General features: G+C 39.9%; 1 protein-coding gene across 1 annotated transcript in view; it reads right to left on the bottom strand.

Moving 5' to 3' along the window:
• Positions 1-3,105: 3,105 nt before the first annotated feature.
• Positions 3,106-13,380, bottom strand: part of LOC129764438 (uncharacterized protein DDB_G0283697) — a 342,339-nt gene continuing 332,064 nt past the window's right edge. The window contains exons 8-12 of the mRNA XM_055763512.1: positions 6,090-6,234; positions 5,909-6,022; positions 5,398-5,846; positions 5,167-5,339; positions 3,106-5,108 (exon numbers count right to left, since the gene is read on the bottom strand). Of these exons, the coding sequence (XP_055619487.1) occupies positions 3,468-5,108; positions 5,167-5,339; positions 5,398-5,846; positions 5,909-6,022; positions 6,090-6,234 (2,522 nt within the window). The 3' untranslated portion in view covers positions 3,106-3,467. The remainder of the gene's footprint in view (positions 5,109-5,166; positions 5,340-5,397; positions 5,847-5,908; positions 6,023-6,089; positions 6,235-13,380) is intronic.

The following is a 13,380-nucleotide window of genomic DNA, read 5'->3' as shown; positions in this document are numbered from 1 at the left end:
TATGTTGGGAGTGGAATATGAATGTTTAATGTTTAAAATGACACAGATTGATGTTTGGTGAAAACTGTCATAAAGTTGTTTTAGAAATGTCGCATTAATTTGGAAACTAAAAAGAAAATTCTGCACAATAGGTGCACCGAAAAGAGTGTTACATACCACAAAATAGTAAAAAAAATCAAAGTATTATTTCGAGGAGCTAAGCAGAAGTGGATGAAAACCCGGACCAAGTAATCCCGAATTGGACCGAAAAGTTGTGGATTATATCCAGAAGAACAGGTTCATGATTTGGCCAAGAAGTTCAAAACCAGTGTTGGGATGATTCAGCGGATTAAACAGAGACATGAGGCCATATGAATAAAAAAAAGTATTTGCTTATTCTGCTCGTTTTCATGTAAAGTAAACTTTGCTAGTATTTACTTGAATTCGTATGAATAACAATTTACTTTACTGATTTCGTTTTCGGAATTCGAACATAGCTTTCACTTTGTCAAACATCTGTCAGCAGCAGGGTACGTTTATGAGAAGGTATCCTGGACTCGAAGTGTGTCCGACACGATTCACTTATACACTCTCAACTATGACATCTTAGCTTTGACGGAAAGCAACCATTAAATTTAAAATAACGGAATTAGTACCCAGAACGTGTTGTTTCTGTGTTGCTTTTTAAAGTGGTCTTTTTACGGCGGCCCGGCTGCGAAGGAATATATGTGAAATATTTCTATTTTCAGATAACTCTATGGCTCGATGTGTGGCACCCGGATGCGCGAGCGTTCGGCCATTGATACCCTGGCTTGAGTCCAATTCGAATTATGAAAACATATCCCACAAATTATCATTCCATCGATCCCCAAGGGATGTGACTATTCGAAAGAAATGGCTTCGATTCTTTGGACAGGACCTAAACAGCAATACTAAAAACATGTACATTTGCTCGCTCCACTTCAATCCAGATTGGAAGTACAATATCGTCGAAAACTGGTAAAAACAGGTAAATTTGAACAAATCCATATTATAGTTACAATTATTACACAAAAATGTTTGTTTTTGGCTTTTCCTACTGTCAGAAAGGCCAACGATTCTCATTCCTCGGGAAATCAAAACGGACGGCTCGCCGAAAGGTCTGGATTGACATCAAGCAAAAGTGAAAAATCATAAATCATCCATAACATCCGCGGAATTGGTCTAGTTTTCTAATGGGACGAAACATGACTATCCCGAGAGGGATATTCCGTCAAATGAAATCGGGAGCAGCACTTTCAACATCTCTAATCAAAAACCTAGTGTTTCTGCTAGTTCTTAAAAAAAAAGCTTAATTCAAGCACTGCAGTAGGAGGTATCAGAGAGCTACAGAGAGCTTCAGGAAGCTAAACTCTGAATTACCGAACCACAATTTCCCCTAGGTTTTGACTAGAAAAAAAATCTGAATAGATTGTCTTTACGCAGCAATGAATAAATGTATACATTTAGCTAAAATACAAAAAAAATAAACTTATTTAGACAAATTCATTATACCGCTCCAAGATACTTGCAAAGCTAACACGTCACAGCCTCACTGCTACTGATGGACTAGTCAGTCCAGACTACCTTTTCATAAACGTACCCTGTGTCAGCAGATTGTTTTGGCTTGTGCTCCGCGAAGCAAATATACTACCAGGTATATTACTTCCCGATTTGGCTATGTAATGGTAGGCAAAAAAAAGTAAAAAGCCGTTTTAAGACCATCGATTGAATGTATCTCAACGACTTATCTATTGGAAAGCGATAAAAAGATATTCTGCTTCCTTCGGCACCTTCAGTTCAGTTAATGTTCCGGCTTTGCGAAACGTTGAACAAGAAGGGATCACAGTAATATTAAAGAAACATAAATACTAGTTTTGCAACGCTCCACCTCTGGTTTCCTCGTAGTTGGATGGAAATGTTCTTGTTAAAAAATTACGTTTTCGTGACTAAACCTATACAACTACTTTAAATTGTCATCATCTTCCTCTCTGCGTAGTTTGTAATTCAGGACCGATGCACAAAAAGTGGAAGCGGAATGTTTGACGCTTCATAGTATTTGTTATTTTTTTAACTTTGAGCGCAAGATGGCAGCATTAAACATAAACCGGATATGATATCAAAACGAATGAAAGAATTTCAGACGCAAAGTATGCTCATGAGCACACTTGATAATTACGAAGTAAATACTCGATAAATGCTGTTTTATTCATACGAAATCAAGTAAACTTCCATTTTCGAAAAGTAAATACTTAGTTGTCACTTTTATTCATACCGAACGTAGTAAAACTCAATCCCACTGCTCGACAGCTCGATTCAAGTAAAGTGAAGCTGAATTTTGTATTTATTCATATGGCCTATGGTCTAAAGACCCATGAATATGCAAAAAGTGGCCACACAAACACCGGATCAGCAAGATCGCGCTAAAACACAAGCTCGAAAGCTATATGCAGCCATTCCATTCCATGTAATTTTGTTCGTTATCGCACAACATCAGACCCGTATTTCTTAATTTTTTTCAGTTTTCAGTTTTATTTTGATGTTTTAAAGCTTAAGACTACTTTTCGATACACTCCTTATGTGTCCCGTTTTTATATCTTTTTATGCCTAACCATGACGAAGTTGCTGCGTATTCGTGCTTTGATCCACGCGCAAATTTCCCAAAAACACATTTCAATCGCCGTGGGAGTGTCCCGATGGATCGTTAAAAGGGTCTTAGATCGAGAAAACAAAGGACAACTATCCTCGAAGTTCAAGAAAATCTTGAATATCCTCAAACGAAAAATTCCGGTAATCATGTTTACCGTCGACCCGTATCAAATTCCTGAACCAAATTCCAATTTCCAAATTCCTGAATCGCTATATAAGTTCTCTCCCGGTCAAATAAGTGGCCGACGAGCATTCAAACGTGTATTTGACCAAGCATCCTGCTTGCGTTATTGTGTTTGGATTGGTGGTTTCCGATGGCAAAAAACCCGATGTTCATTCCAGAAGGCGACAAGTGAACACGAAGGTCTACATCGGAATTTCAAGTAACTATGTTTTACCGTCGATCAAAGAGCAGTAGAAGGAGGAAGGATTTGTGGATAGATTGAACACGCACAGATATTTAGGGATTAATTAGGTTTTATTGCAGTCAAGTTTTTGCACATTCTTATACAGAAAATGTAGATCGCTCGATTTCGTATTCTGGCGTTGATTTTTCTCAGTGTGTTAAGCATTATTTACCACAGTACAGTATACATTCTCATTCTATGTATTGGCGGCTACCTGGTTTACACATGTTAAAATCGTCCAAAAATGTCGTTTCGCTGTTTTATATACAATAAAAATAATTAACAAATTTCACTATATAATAGCATATGTATATTGTTTAGTAAATATTCGTAATTACAGTTACAATTGTTCGTTAATAAAATATTGGCACTTATACTTGGGTTCAATGTACACTATTCGTTCTCGTTCTCTCATCAAACCATCCCAAAGTCGGCAACGACCTTGCCCGGATTTTGTGACTCTTGATGACTCAAGACCCTGGCATCATTCTTCAGCTTCATGATGGTCTGCTGTTTCTCCTGGTTGATATTAAGCTCGACTAGGGTATCGATACTGTTCAGACTGGTGTCGCCTTGCAGAATCTTCTGAGCCGCCAGGGATGTGAAGTTAAAGCTCAGATCGGTCAAACTGGGGAAGTCGTACATCTCCTCGATCATTGGATCCTCTTTGCTTTGGAAGGAAAACCGACGGTCCGAGTTGTTGGACTTGTCCGAGTCCTTAACCAGGATTCGAATCTTCTGATTTGTTTCCTGAACCTGATTGGCGAGGTTCGGTTCGCTGGAAACGGAAAGGCTTTTCTTCATCACGATCAACCCACTGATCTTCTGATCTGGGGATGATGATTGATTCTTTAGCTCAAGGCCCGAGTTGAGCTTCTTTATTTCGGAGTTCGATCGACGCAGGTTCGATTGGTGGTCGTTGTGCTGCAGGTTGCTCCCTATCGATCCGGCCAGTTCCTTATCGATGGCAAGATCCCCGCAGATATTCTTAGCGTCATGTTGGATGTTTTTAAGAACGTTCTTGTAGAAAAAATTGGCTGGCTGTACCGGAGGCGTTGATGGCAACGCTTTGCTGTTGTTCATGGGAAAGTGTTCCTGTTTGTGGATATTTTTATTGTATTTGTTAAATTCGTGCAGATCCGACTGGGTTTCCGGATGGAGTTTCAAATTGAGTAAGGTTTCATTTAAAGCTGACAGTTGGTCGTTTCGTGAACGGAAGTCTACCTCGTTGGTTGTGCTCGGTAAATCGGTGTCTAATTTTAAAAGGTTACTACTATTGGTATTCACCAAAATGCCGTTATTCGTAATGGCTTCATTACAAAGTGCATTCAGTGAATTCTTAACTAGATTGCTATTGTTAGTGCTACTGTTGTGGTTGTTTGTGCTACTACTGTTGATGGCCTGGTTGTTGTACCCGAAGGTCGTTTCAAATCCCTTGTAATGGTTGCTGTTGCGGTTGCTCTTCGAGGTTGTTGTCGAGGCTGCAGATGGTGGGGAAGACTCCTTCGATACACCGGAGCTCACGTACGAAGGTTTAGTATCGTTGGCTATGAAGTAGCTGGAAGTGGTTGTCTGTTGAATCGTAGTGGTGACCGTGGCGGCTGAAACGTGCGATTCCAGGCTCGAATGGGTACTGGTACGTGTGGATGATAGTTTTTCACTATCGAAACTTGATGGTCCCGAGGTGACATAGGTCATTTTACCACTGTCGATACTGGATGGACCGCTACCGACTCGACTAGCTTTGTTTTCGATTTTGTGCTGGCTGTTGCTGTGCAGTTTATCTGCCGACGAGAGTTGCTTGCTCCGGGAAGCCTTATAGTAACCTGAACTGGCTGGAGTGGAATGGATGGAGCGTGGTAGGCTTCCACAGTAGTAGGAGGGTGACTTTCCACGGCGAACCGGTGAGCAGTCACGGGAAGATATGAAGAATGTCGACTCGCTGGACAGATTCCGTCGGTGATGTCGACGTCTCGGTAGGGAAAGTGAACGTTGGCTTACATCTGAGCTGTCGTAAAAGGTCGAGTTTATCAGGCGAGACTTTACAGGAACATCCTGGAATGAGAAACAAGGTTAGTTTTCATCAACGCAGGCGGCTGATGGTTTATCATACGAGATAGTCCGTAGTTTGCGTGCCAACACTGTGCAAATGCGTTGTTTTCGAATTGAACCATTCTGGAGGTGGAAATTGGGCCGAATAAGTCTCAGTCTGCTTAGTTTTACTTTTCGAACGGGTGCTTCTTCTGAAGATCCTTGACAATAGAGATTGGGAAGATCCTTGTTTTTCTAGAAAAAATAAGAATATGAAATAATTGATATTGAAAGTGAAATCTTCGGGACGTACTCGTATCACAATTCGACTGGTTCTCCGAGCTAGAACTTGTCACCACAGAGGCTGGATTATCCTTGGACATCGTCTGGGAGTAATTCTTGGACAAACTTCTCGTAGAAGCCGATCGCTGGAGTCTCTTCGAAGAACCAAAAATTCGAAGACTGTGTCGACGTTCCAACGTCTTATGACTTCCTGCCAGGGTGGAATTTCGCTGCTTGCTGCTACTGCTCCGCGGATAAAGAATTTTATCGTTCGGATTGCCACCACAGATAACGTCTGCCAGATTGGTTTGAATGCATTGATGCGTCTGGTCGCCATCCCGCTCGGTCGATATTTCCCCATACAGACTGCGCATCGCATCGTGACTACTCATCAGCATAGTTTTCGGTTCCTTCTGGGGTGGTGTTGTTTCGTCGCTTGCGAAGCCGTACTCATTGGGTTTAGATTTGCTACGTCGTTTCCTACAAAAATTGTTAGTTCCGTTAAAGTTGGCTAAGTCAGATATGAATCACACGTTGCTTACTCGGGGGTGACGATGAAGTATCCCTTCGATGTTTGATAGATTTTGATTTCCTGCATCAGCTGCACAAGCGTGTCGTAAATTACCTCCACCGAAGGTTGTTGAATGTGGGTGAACCTGGGAACGGAAAAAGTCCCGATCGTGCGATTAAATTGAAACAATTGCTCCTTCGGAAAAAGCCTACCTCGTGCGCAACCGACTGCGGATGTTCTCGATGGTCGCCGATTGGCCCTGTGACGTAAGTTCCATAATAACATCACATAGCGCCTCCGTGAGTGGTGTGAACTGGGTTTGCTTTATCGGTGTCACGATGCAGTCGTCAATGTCACCTGGAGTTGGAAAGGGGGCAAAACAAGAACAAATATAACATACGATCAATTATTGTGCCTGATGACTGAGAGCTATGTTCGAGATGGTGGATGACGGTGATAACGTTTAAAACGCGTTATCCAAAAAAGGGGTGGTCACATTGAAAATGTCCTAAAATAAGCTTTAGTTTCGTTTTTTTTTAAATAAAAATCGGGTTACTTTTGTAAAAGTTATGAAAATTTCTTGCGTGAGCGTTTAATCTGAAAGACCCTGTACATTGGGTTCCCCTGGATTGGCAACCATCCGATACAGAAGTTTTTGTTTGCTTAGAATCTCCCTCAGGTGTAAGCGATCATCGTAATTATTTATGGAAACGCGTGTAGCCGGGTTGTCTGAAGCATTTCTTCACACAGTTATTTGCGCCTGGTATGATCATGTCCATTTAATTATTGAGATAATATGATTTTGTATGATGGAACTCAAAGCGTAGCAGCAACATATTTGCGCACAGACTGTCTCAATGACTGCTCAATTGAAACTCTTACTCGTTCCACATTTTCAGGTGTTCTTTAACTCCTATGCCTATCAAATGTGCCGTTAGAATTGTGCACCCTGTAGCAGTCATACAGTTCAACCCCGTTCGAATTGTTCTAAGAATGCGGGGATTATTATGTCGACTGAAACCTCTTTGTTCCGCAATCACTGATTGTTTTCATAAAAGGCAGGTGCGACTAAGCCCTGTTGTTCTCCCGATCAAACTATTAAAGTGATTCAAAAGAAATCTTCAAAAAAGGAATCTCAGAAATTTAAGGTATGGATTTCCAACATATTTAATGTTTTTCCTCTATACTCAAAATACGGCACAAATTGATAAAAAGACGGGACAATACAAAATGGTCAAAAAAAACAGTACTGTCCCTTTAAAAACGGTACGTTCGGTCATCCTAATCATCGTGAAGGACTGCTATATATCCACTGTGTCGTTCATATGCTTACACCGAGCAACTACGTCCATCATGCGCTATCGCAGGCTGACGGTGTTCCGCTGAGCTTCCACTACTCGGTGACTGCTTCGCATAATTCGCTGAATAATTTATTTTCGTTTGTTCAAATATGATCTCGTAGAAGTCATTTCTCCCAGAGGAATTCGTATGCTGCATGTTAGGCTTGACGCTAACCACTCGGCCACGGGAGCACACATTTGTTTATTTATTGTGCTTGAATATGATAATTTCAGCTGTCCAGTTTCTATAAGACCATTTCAAAATTCATAAGTATTATCAATAAAAAAAATTCAAAACGATTATCAACATTGCCATGTCGGCTAATAAACTGTAAAATACGTGTTGGCATACTATTATATACTAAATTCTGCTGAACGAATTTCTCGATATTTTTCCATGTTTCCGAAATTGCGACCTTGAGCTCTTCAATCGTGGTGTACCGTTTTCCTTCACTGTAGATTCTGCGTACAACGATCTCCCCTAAGATTTTCAACAGAGAGCGAGCCGGCCAGTCCAAAAGATTAAGTTTTTGGTCCTTAATCCATTGCTTATTTTCCTTGCTGGTATGAATAGTAGCATTGTTTTGCTGGAATATGATTTTTTTTGTGACGATATCCACGCAAAAACGGTAGGAGAGAAGATTCCAGAACATGCATGTAATCCCCGAATGACGTGAAAGCTATCTTGAGCTTTTCTATTGCACCGAATCCCGAACAAACCATGCGCGAGCCTCTGGGTTCTGGTTGAAAAATACTGTTCCTCCTATCGTAAATCACGCTAGTACCCGTTGAAACCATATTTTTTCGCAAGTGAAGATAACCTATACATTGAAGAATCTTTCGTTATGGTATAAAATATAGCAAAATGTATTTTGCTATATTTTATATATTTTATATTTTGCTATTGGAAACATTCTTTGTCACAACATACCATGCCCCACTGTCGGTTCATGTAAGCTTTGGCAAAACTCAGACGTCTTCCGATGTGAGATGGTGTAATATTAGGAGCTTTAACCTTTTAAGCCCTCTTTATGTGAGGACTTTTTACCAAAACTTGACGAATTGTCACCCGAGAAACTTATAAAATCGTATATATTTGCATAAGCGGTTTTGAGGTATTCGAAGCTGTTCTAACTACACTCGGAAAAAAAAATTAGAGGAACAAAGTGCGAAGTCGGAAATTTTAAGTGATTTTTGACAAGCTGTATATTAGTGAAAAATCAACGTATATCGATGGGATGCGCATCATTTTGAAGCTACAACTTTCAGGTATATATATTAGAATATTTCACGTACATATATTTATCTTGGTGTATGTAGGTGTAGTTGGCAATAATATCGGGAAGAAATGAAAAATCAATTTTTCTTTGTTTTTCCAAGAATATTCTGGACTAACACAATTTTTTACCAACTAACTCAACAGCAAATCCATATAACCTAATCAATCAGCTTTTTTTTGGTTCCAAGAACGATCCTGTAGGACCTTCCCACACCGAGATAATTTTTGACATTGATTTCAAAAAAGGGTCAAAAACAGGATTTTCATAGTGCTTTACAAAATCGACTGTAGTTCTGCAAATATCGCAGTAAGTTCTAATGTTTCTAGTCAAATTTTTAGCCTAGTGTATTCCCTAAACATCTGTGAACGTTTCATATTGATACGTTCAATCGTTTTTTCTAGCCGATTTTTCAAAGTTTGGAGTAAATTAGAGGAGTATTTAATCGCAATCGTATCAGAAGTACAAAATCCTGCGCGACTTGTAGCTTCAAAATGATGTGCATCCCATCGATATGCGTTCATTTTTCACGAAGTTACAGCACTTAAAATTTCTGACTTCGCATTCTGTTCCTCTAATTTTTTTGCCGAGTGTATTTCCCGCTTATCCTGGTCAGAGAGCTTCGATTTACGTGGAGCTCTCTACTTCTTCTCTCCTTCTATCCAAAACTTGCGCTTATACAGACTACAAAGTGTTACCAGCAACACCGATTCAGTGAAAAACAAAGCACTTTTCATTTCAATTTTTCTCTCATTCTCCGCTCGCAAGCTCGCAAGCTCGAATGATGACGTTTTTTAATTGAGGAGCTTAGCATGAAAGGAGTGTAAGTGATTTGATCGATTTCTCTACATCGACTCTCTCTATTGGCTGCAAACTTATTCCCATTATTTAACAATGTGGAAGATAGGTCAAAACGTTATCTATCAGATTTTATAGCAAACTCATATTGGAACGTTTTTGCAGTTGAGTTATTAACTGAAGAAAAAGTTGATGAAGAGAAATCGATCAAGTCACTTACAACCCTTGCATTCTGAGCCCCTCAATTGTTACACATCATTCATCGTATTGTGTCCGTTGTTGGGCTGAGCTAGGATATGCAATCAACAGAGTTCGTTCCTTACTTTGTTTGTTCACTAGCTGCAACACAAGTGATTACTCTCATTCGTTCAAGTATCTGAGTCTTCCACTCATTTTTGGTCTTCAATGCTGTCAAAACGGGTTCCACGAATGCGTAATTTGAGTTTCGGAAATAGGAAAAAATCACACGGGGCAATATCCGGAGAGTGCAGTACTTGTTCAATCAAATTCGTGTCTTTCTGAGCCAAAAATTCGTTCACAATGATCGATCGATGAGCTGGTGCATTATCGTAGTTAAAAAAACCAAGTGTAATCCTTCCACAAATCTGGCCGTTAGCGACGAATTTTCGACGTTTTTTTCGGATTTGACTCGTTCGCAGCGGTCCATTCTGATGATTGTTGCCTCGTTTGCATGTCATATTCGTACACGCCTGTTTCGTCGTCAGTAATTATGCATTTGATGAACATGTGATCAGGATATGATCGTTCAAGTATGTCCTTAGCCATTTTTTCTCTCTATTATAGTGACTTTTAACACATTTTGGCTGGTTCGTCACTTTTTACTTCCATTTTTGGAAGAATGTCGGGAGTGAGAATTGAACTCGTGATCTCTGCGTGAAAGGCGACTGCGACTTTTCTTATGCCGAAAACATCAACCAAAATATGACGAATGGTTTCGTGAGAGATATTTAATTCACGGGATTTCGCTGAAACATAAATGACGCCGAGCACCATTCCTTTTATTTTGTCGATGTTTTCATCAGTTGAAGAGGTGATTGATTGTCCTTGACGTGGTAAATCGCTCATCTTTTCTAGGCCGTTTTTGGATCTTTTATATTATTCATACACCCGTGTTTTCGACATAGTTGAGTCAGAAAATGTACTCTACAATAATCAATTTTGATGGTATCACAAAGTTTCACATAAAATCTTTGACCAAAACAATTAACCATATGGAAAATCACCGAGCAAAAAAATGGGTGGGTTATATCTATGATATAACCGCAAGGTTGACGTGGGACTACCTTAGCTTAGTAATCATTTGTTTGTATTGATTAAATTTTTGATTGAATGAAACAATTTCCGAATTTAATTAAATTTAATATATTTGTGTTGTGAGACCGTGTTAGGGAAACGCACTTTAGTCTGCATAAAAGCAAGCGAGTACAAAAGTACTTGCGGTTTGCATGTATTTGCAATACCGATTTCCCCAGACACCTTGGTTCTGAAGCCTATGTTGAGGAAACACATTTTATTCGGAACAAAAATGCCCCCGACTTGCATGAATTTGCAATGCCAATTTTCCCAAGCTCCTTGGATGTGAAGTCTGTGTTAGGGAAACACATTTCGGTGGGAACAAAAGCTCCCCCTACTTTCATATATTTGCAATGTCGATTTCTCCAACGCTGCTTGGTTTTGAAGTCTGTGTTAGGGAATACATTTCGGAGAGAACAAAAGTCCCCCTACTTTCATGTATTTGCAATTCCGATTTTCCCAAGGCTGCTTGGTTTGGAAGTCTGTGTTGGGGAAACCGTAAAGCGGACCAATCAAAACGAGGCAGTTTTGGCGTTTAGATAACGCTAAAATTTTTACAGTTATTCAATTATTTATCTAATGAAAAATAACATTTTATTAATTGTGATAGATGCGTAGAAATATTCCCTATCAATCGATGCAAACATCTTTCCGATCCAGTAGAAAATGTTCGAGTTATAAGCATTCGAAATCTTGCATTTTTTCGTGCATGTTCAGTGTTTATGTTTTCATTTTACCCCCCATATATTCCGGTTAGACGTAGTCCCACGTCAAAAAAAAAACTTGTTCTTGATGACATTGTTTTTTTTATTTATTTATTTATTTATTTATTTATTTATTTTGGCTTAACGTCCTTACAACATAGCCTGATTCACATTTTTCTTGTGTATCGTTCGTTGCTTGGTGTTTTAGTGGTGCGGCTTGCAAAGCCTGCGACCAACCTCACTATCTCGCAGGAGGACCGTCGTGATACTGCTGCTTTACGTCCCGAGTATCACCAGGACCGGGCGAAGACGCTTATAGCGGCGTCAATTCGATTAGAGGAGCTGTTTCCGGGTTTTTGTGGCTTTTCTCGGGGACTGGCAACGCCCAATGCTCATCCCACCACACCCTAGACAGTTCCCCTCTACCTGTGCAAGTCAGAAAAACGATCTATGACGATAGAATTCCTGACCCGAACGGGAATCGAACCCGAAGTCCCCATCTTGGCAAGCGCAACGCTTACCACTAGGTCATGGGGACCACCTTGATGACATTGTAAGCAAACTAAATCACATATCGTATTCAAAATTGACATTAAGACCACTGACAGTAGTACTTTCAAATAAAATTTGAAAAATGTTCAGCAGGAAGATTCAAAAGTACAAATTCCCGTGATCCTGTCGATCTTGCAGGTTCACAGAGGTCATTGAGTGGCCTCGGTATATTTTTCTAAGTCCCAATTAGGGCATTGGAGTTTTCATAAAAATATATATTTTTTTTTAATTTTGTGTTTTTGTGTCTTAAAATTGCATTACTGGTTAAGATTTACGGTTATCTCGATTTTTTTTGTCAAAAAAAAAGTTTTTTCGGCACTTAGTCGTTTTTCCGCCTGAAAAATCAATTTTTGACATTTTTTTTTAGATAACAGTAAATCTCGACGTGTCATGCAATTTTAAGGCATTTGGCATCAAAAAAAAATTTAAGAACCCCGATTTCCAGGGATTTTACGGTTTTCAAAAATCTCGAATCTTAACGTTTTTGACACCAGTAAATGAAGTTCGAATGAGCTAATATTTTGCATGGGGTATACTATCGTGCAAATCAACATTTCGTAGCAAGTTCCTAATGAAAAATCGAGATAACCATTTTTATTGGCCCCCTAAACCATACTTTTCGTTCTGTGTTCCGAAAAAAACTAAGTCCCTGGGGCCGCTTTTTGACAAAAAAAATTTTTTCGAGATGATACTAGATCTCGATGTTTCATGCAATGTTAAAACATGTGGCATCAACAGTTTTTTTTTCGAAACCCCCGATTACCTTTACTCCACCCTTGGGTGATTTTTCGATTTTCAAAAAACTCAAACTTTTGACCGCTTTGCGCCACTCTCCCTTAAGTTCGATTGAGCTGAAATTAAGCTTGTTTTGCATGCATTCATTGGCACCGTAGTGTACATTCACATGATTTCATCAATGAGCAAAAATCGATTACGCTGATTAGCGCTTTTCTTAAATTCCACAGATAATTGTGGTTCGGGTCGGCAAGGTTTGCCGATTGCCGAATCGAATTAACGAGTTAATCTTTCGCCAGTTCTCCACTTACTTGACAGTGCCTCGGCTCGCGGAGTGCCATCACTCTTAACATGGAATAATTTGCATTTTAAAGGCGGCAATTAGCGCAAGTGTAGCGGAAGTCTGTATCGGTTTGTTTTTCTCATAGGAGCTCGGGCTCCAGTTCTCCTATCACCGATTACAACTCGGCAGCTGTCCTACGGTTTGCTGCAGCCTGTTGAAATTAGCCTAAGTGGGACTTTAAAATCGAAAAAGCTTTCCTTTCGAAGTTCGTTCCATGTTTTCCACGTCCACGTTTCGTCCACGGTTTTTGCATCGGAGGCTGAAAATGCCCGCAGGGAACTCATGGTGAATACTTTCGAATGCGTTGCCCGGTCGATATCTGATGTTAAGGGTTATTATTTATGATAATTCCATAGCCACCAATGATAACTCAATTTGCGCGGCACACAAAGCGTTTTGGTAGCCGCAAAGTCCGTCGGACTGGCCGGAACTTGAAACGG

The sequence above is a fragment of the Toxorhynchites rutilus genome, chromosome 2 (assembly GCF_029784135.1).
Source record: "Toxorhynchites rutilus septentrionalis strain SRP chromosome 2, ASM2978413v1, whole genome shotgun sequence".
Taxonomy (NCBI): domain Eukaryota; kingdom Metazoa; phylum Arthropoda; class Insecta; order Diptera; family Culicidae; genus Toxorhynchites; species Toxorhynchites rutilus.
This window is presented reverse-complemented; position numbering and strand designations above follow the sequence as displayed.